This window comes from Eleutherodactylus coqui, chromosome 6 (genome assembly GCF_035609145.1).
Source record: "Eleutherodactylus coqui strain aEleCoq1 chromosome 6, aEleCoq1.hap1, whole genome shotgun sequence".
NCBI classification, from domain to species: Eukaryota; Metazoa; Chordata; class Amphibia; order Anura; family Eleutherodactylidae; genus Eleutherodactylus; species Eleutherodactylus coqui.
The window spans coordinates 239,715,794-239,722,702 of NC_089842.1; the positions used below are offsets into that span (position 1 = coordinate 239,715,794).

Genomic DNA, 6,909 nt, shown 5'->3' on the forward strand with positions numbered 1-6,909 from the left:
AGTCCTCCTGGAGTCCTGTCATGAGAACAAGAATGGCTAGAGCCCAGGTGCTGCAGCCAGTCTGGTGGGCTGGAGGCTCTGAGTATGGCTTCCCCAGGGACCCTCATCCACTCCAACCCAGCAGCACGCATGTGGCTGGCTGGAGAGCCCGAAGAGTCTCCACCTGACACCGTGCTTCCTACCTTGGAGCCGCAGGCAAGCACGCTGGGGGAACCTGCCCTGGCTGGTGTCTTCCATGTGGAGTTCTCTGCCCAAGGTGCATGGCCCATATGGTCTCTTCTCTCCTCCAGTATCTCCATCTTGGCCGGCACACCCCGGTATCCTGGGTCCCCAGAGCTGCCCCGACTGCTTCCTAGGGCAGTCCTTTACTTTTCTTATTCCCATCTTTCGAGAAGCATGTGGTCCTGGTCACAGGAGAGGTGAGTGCAGCAGCATGGGTGCAGGGAGCAAAGAGGAGATGCGCCTCACTCTGACATCGGCAGGCCAACACTCTTAATTTAGCTAGGGGAGCAATTTAGGGGAGGTTCTATGCTTGTTTTTGGAGTGAATCATGCTATCAGGGTAAATATAAACCTTGTAGTGACCAGCCCATTGCCTTTTTACGTCCTAGCTTGCTGGACCTTAATCCCTCAGGACGTAGAAACATGTTTCCTGCAGGGATCAAGGCCCTGAAAGCTGAGGACGTGACAGCTCCATGCTGCTGGCTCCCGGAGGTAGCCGGCAACCTGGAGCTGCTATTCTGGGCCGCGGGACCCCTCCCCCGGTCACATGATTGCCAGCATTTACCAAATGCCAGAGATCATATAAAAGTCAATAAAAAGTTAAAAAAGTTAAAGATTCAGTTGCCCTGATGGATTGGATCCATCAGAGCAGCTGAAAGTACTCACCCCCCTTCTATGCGATGTCCCGCGCTGTCCTGGCCTCCCGGGTCCCGTCAGGACCTTCTGCGCATGCGCGCCAGGCGTCATATGGGAAATTTAAAAACTCTCTAGCTCCTGGCTGCCATGTGTAGCCGAAAGCAGAGAGATGTCACCAGGAGCTGCTGTATGTGGTTCCCGGTCACATGATCGCTGCTATCCAATAAATAACAGCCATCATGTAAAGTAAAAAAATGTTTTAATAAAGTTTAAAAAAAGAAAAAAAAAGTTTACGTTTCATCTCCCCTCATGGATCATATCTGTGAGGGGAGATAAAATAGCGTACCTATGGCCACGGATTTATGGCTGCTGCGCACTGGTTCTATTTAGGTGCGGCCACCAAACGCAACTGACAGATGCGCATGCAAACACCCAAGTGACTGAGCCCGTAGGCAAACTACATCGACCCTAGCATCCCTCCTTTAAGAGGAAGGACTTTTAAAGGGCGAATTCAGTCCCCAGGCATTTTTGGAGATAAATTTAAGTGAAAAGTTGCCTAATGTACATGCTACAAAATTTGGGAACCTGATATATGGCTGCACAACCAAGGAAAATCAACTATTAATAATATATACAAAGATGAAGAGAGCAGATCTTTCGCAGTTCAGTTCTGTGGTAAACAGATTTTGAGGCAAATATGGATCTGAAAGAAAAAACATATAACCAAGATATACAGTGAAGCAGGACTTAATACCTGTATATTTTTGGAGGGTACAAATAAAGAGTTCACCTGATGGTGATTGGCCTTCATTTATTAATACGTTATGCTTAAGAGGTGACATGTGGGAGGAGCTTCTCATGTTGTGTCCAGGATTTAGTCCTATTTCTGGACTTTGTTCGATGGGCTGATTGTGGATTTTCTGGTATCGGTAACTCCCATGATGAGAGGAGTTTTTCACTATCTCCAGGCGATAGAATTGCATGGAAGTTGCCATCTTTATGGACAAGTAATTTTGATGACCATAGTGCTGATGTGATGGAGAAAAATGCTCTCTGCACTTGAATAGTGGGCTGGGATTTATCCGCAAACATTTAGATGTCAAAGTAAGTACTGTGAAGGGTCTCAGACCTTCGGGCTGTAAACATCGGGATTTCCTTTACACGGAAAGAATGGATCCTCATTCTAACATCTCTAGGATATTTTTCCGAAAGAAATTTAGGTTTGGGCAGTCTATGATCAATTCTAGAGTTCAACAATCATACCTGGACTACTCTGTAGTTGGCATGAAGGCACTCACGGAGCAGAGCTTACTGATGTGAGTCCAACCTGGTCTGCTTTCAGGCCACGCCCCATTTCTTCATTTAATATTAGGAACCTCTTGAATGTTCTGGAAAAAATAAACCAGACTATTTCACAACAGTTCATCTTACTGGGATTGTCTACTGACCCTAACCTACGAATTAACATTTTTCTTTATGCTGTTGATAATATATTTAATTACCATATCAGCAAATCTTCTGTTAATCATTGTTGTGTGCATCAATCCAACTCTACACAGCCCCATGTACTTTTTTCATACAACCTCTATATCACTGAATTTTGCTTCTCGGTTGCCATTGTTCCTCTTTTCCTAAAAAACACTTTAGCCAAATACATCCTTATTGGGATTTTTGACACAGATGTATGTCTCTTTAACTGTGAAGGAAACAGAACTTGCTGTCATGCCCTGCCATGATAGATTTGCCATTGTGGGATTATACTGTTCTAGCATCTATGGCCTTACTCAAAAAAATATAGTAATTTACTTAGTGAAGTAGACAAGCAATGCCCATTCTTTATACAGCAGCAACTACAATGTTGAACACTTTTATATATGGTGTGAGAAACAATGATGTAAAAAATACACTTATCAATCAACTGAAGAAGAAGCAATGTTACTAAAACTAGTGCAACATTAAACATATTCTGCCTTTGGGCCAGGCCTCCGCTAATTGTTAAAAGGCTGGGTGTCACCACCACTTTTGACTACATTCCATCTCACTGTTTTCTATTATACTATACTGGCTATCAAATACAAGACACTTCCCAAAAGGCTGGGATCCTGTGTAAAAGGTAAAAAAAAAAACCTGTAAAAACACTAAAAATGCAATGATTTGGAAATCTCATATAACCATATTTTATTTACAATAGAACACCGGATGCATATCCAAAGTTCATAATGTGACATTTTATCATTTCATTTAAATAAAATAACTCATTTAGAATTTATTGACAACAACAAATCTTAAAAAAAAAAATTGGACAGGGTTAACAAATGGCTGAAAAAATACATGGTATGAATGAAAAGCAGCTGGAGAGTCAGTTTTCTAAGTCGCAAGACTGTGTATAAAAAAAGCAAGTTAGAGAGGCAGAGTCTCTCAGAAGCAAAGATGGTCAGACATTCCTTTCTTCATTCCTTTCTTCCTTCTACCAAGCCTATTTCTCTCTTCCCTTCCCAACCATTTCTTCTTTCTATCCTTTTTAAGTCTCTTCCTTATTTTTTAATACCTTTCCTTTCTTCCCTTCTTCACGTTTTCTTCCTTCCTATCTTCAACAATCAATTCTTTTTTTTCTTCCTTCCCTCTGTTCCTATTCTTTCCCACTTCTCTCCCTCCTCCCTCCAAACCTTCTTTCCTTTTTTTCCTTTTGTCGCTTCTTCCTTTATCCTTCTTTCCTACCTCCCTCCTTCCATCCTTGCTTCTTTCATTCCTTCTTTCCTCCCCTCCTCAATCCCTTTATCCATCCATCCTGGCTGTTGCTTGAAAAATATAGAATAAAAAACTGCATAAAACTGACCCTGTTTTATCTATGACTTTAAATGTACAATTAAAAATAGTGACCTTTCTGTATTTCATTATGTTACATAAATCACAAATAAAATGTTAAGTCACAAATTAGACCAACAGAGAATAAATAACGCTTTTCCCCAAGGTCTCAAAATGCATTGGAGAAATGACTTGGGGAAATCAAAGGTTTACAAAGGGGTTAATAAAAAAAGAGGCATACAATATATAAGACGGTCTCCACATCATTCATGTTTTGTAAGACAGCCAAGATCTTACCCCACCCATATAGATTGCTCTGCTCAATAAGTAAGTAGATTTTTTCTTTTCTTCTAATTATTGTTTCATATAACAATAATATCGATTTTAATTTTTTACTTCCAGTTTTTATCCTTGCTGATTATTAGCAGTAAGACAATAACTCGTATTTACCGCTACTACAAAATGTTATTAAATATTAAGCACTGTACATTGGCTTATTGGTTAGCACAGATGCTTTAGAGTCCTGGCTTGAATGCCAACCAAGGGCAACATCTGCATGGAGTTTGTATGTTCTGTCCTACAGACAACTTTGTATTTCTAGCCCCCACAAGGTCAGACCCTAATGTAAGTTCAGACAATCTGTATACGGTGCTGTGGAATATGTATGTGCTATAAGCATGAGCAAAACACATTATTATTATTATTATTATTTGAGAAATATAGGTCTTTTCCAAATTTTTTGGTTCATTAGGAATATGTACAAAAGGTTTTTAAAAAGGTTTTTCTTTAAGATTTATAGTTTTAAAAATTAGTATATCTATAGAAAAAGTAAAAGAACGGGTTCCTTATTTTGTTTTGAATGTTTTCATATATAGTTAGAATAGTCTCAGATTACAGAGCAGACACAGCAACACTTTAGGTTTGCATTGATGATATTTCTTAATTTTTTAAAAATATTTTTATATTTCAGTCTGTATTTTTTTTTGCTGAGTATCTTTTACATGATCATCTGCTACATCTTCTGAAAAAGTTTTGAAACTAATTTCCTTTTTCCTGAAATATTGAAACCAACGGAATGTTATGGAACTAAACCTAACTGTTTCACCTAGGTTCATTTTGCTTGGGTTATCCACTGACCCTCAACTAAAAGTTATTTTCTTCCTCATTGTTTTGATGATGTATTTAATGACTATATCAGGAAACCTTGTGCTGATTATCATTGTTAGGATCAATCCAGCTCTACACAGCCCTATGTACTTTTTTTTGACCAACCTCGCCATCATTGACATCTGCTTCTCCTCCTCTGTCGTTCCTGTCCTACTAAGGAACACCTTAGCAAAAGACAAAAGTATTTCCTTTTTGGGTTGTGCTACACAGATGTATGTGTCCTTAGCTTTGGGTGGAGCGGAATGCTTATTACTTGCCGTCATGGCCTATGATAGATATGCCGCTATTTGTAGACCTTTGCATTATAATATTATAATGAATAAGACCTTGTGTTTTTGCTTAGCTGTGGGATCATTGAGTATTGAATTAATTGACGCATTGGTGCAGGTGTCTTTCACATTCCAACTTTCATTCTGCAATTGTCTCAACATCAACAACTTTGTTTGTGAGGTACCTGCTTTCATCCGAATGTCTTGTGGAGATACCTTTGTTGTTGAATTATATCAATACATCACTGTAGCAATTATTGTTATGTGTGCTTTCTTCTTGATTCTAATATCATATGCCCGTATTATTTCCAGTATTCTGAAGATTTCTTCATCACAAGGGAGGCAGAAATCCTTCTCCACATGTACCTCTCATCTCACTGTTGTCTCCCTCTACTATGGGACACTTTTGTTTGTGTATCTACAGCCCCAGAGAAAACATTATTGTCATTACTCTAATGAAACAGACATGGTTTTGCCCATTCTTTATACAACAGTAACTCCAATGTTAAACCCATTTATATATAGTGTGAGGAACAAGGATGTGAAAAGCACCTTCATCAATCTACTGAAGAGGAAGCAAAATTACAGAAACTAGTGCACCTGAAAATTCCCTGCCTTGGGCTCAGATCTCCACAAATTGCTAGAAGGCTGGATAGTACTGCCATAAATTGAAGTGATTATAATTCTTCTGTTGTCACAATCATATGTATTCACAAAGTTCCTTCATTTAGGGATTTTGCAAGTATGCATGAGAAATAACTTGGAAAGTGGCCATACTCTGGTAGCAAGGAAGTTCAAAACAAGCAAAGCTTCTCAATGCTGAGCTGAGGTTGGCCGCAACTAACTGCTGATATGCTTTCTATCCTGACAGTTTTTTCTCATGGCTTCTTTATAGCAATGGAGCTTGTCTCGGCTCACAGGTGTATAGTAGCAGATGTTTCAAGGGGTGTTGTCAAAATTGAAAGTTCTCCACTATACACACAATTGGGTACACTTTTCTGACTGGTGGTGGGTCCAACTGCTGGAAATCCCACTGCTTCACTGTTTAAACACTCAACAACAATCTCCAGCACTCATATTGAAATGAATGAAGTGGCAGCAGACATAAGCGGAAGCCACTCCACTTATACAGGAAGTGTTGAGACCCCTGTTCTTTGGAATGGTGAGGGATGCCAGTAATTGAACTTCCACCAATTAGAAAGTTATCCGCTATCCTGTGTATAGTGGATAACTTTATATCTTGGCACAACCCCTTTAAATGTCTACTTACACTTTTGCATTAATCTTGGAATGAGGCGATTTGTCAGGGCTTGGACCAGTGGCCTCCTGTGCTCCTGTCAGTGGCGCTCCCCAGTAAGCTATCCAGCTGGCTGAAAAAGCTCCCCTGCATAATCTTGTTCTTGTCCCTAGCTCATAATCAAGTTCTTTTTCTTGGCTCCATCCTGCTCCTGATTGTACTTTCTATAAAAGCCCAGCTCTGCCACTCCCTTTTTGCATAATTATTCTGTTCCCCAGCATTGATTAATCAGCTCCATTTCTGCCTGCTCCTCAGCTGTTGTGGGAAGTTTCTTCTTTCAGGAACCAGGTATCCATGGGGTCCCATCGCAAAACTTGGAAAGAAGCCCTACTCCGCCTGAAAAAAATTTCAAAACATGAAAAACCTCTCATTGCTGAGTTGAGCTTGGTCCCCACTGACTGCTGCCGTAATATGCCTTCTATACTGGTAGTTATGTCTCATGGCTTCATTATAGCCGCTGGCCAGGGTTCAGAGGTATATAGTAGCAGATGTGTAGTAGCAGATGTTTCAAGGG

The 6,909-nt window shown here is 40.3% G+C and overlaps 1 protein-coding gene across 1 annotated transcript; it reads left to right on the forward strand.

Annotated features, from left to right (window-relative positions):
* Positions 1–4,742: 4,742 nt before the first annotated feature.
* Positions 4,743–5,693, forward strand: LOC136571932 (olfactory receptor 2G3-like). Its single transcript, XM_066572550.1, has one exon. It carries the CDS (start codon positions 4,743–4,745, stop codon positions 5,691–5,693), a length of 951 nt encoding a protein of 316 aa, XP_066428647.1.
* The last annotated feature ends 1,216 nt before the right edge of the window (positions 5,694–6,909 follow it).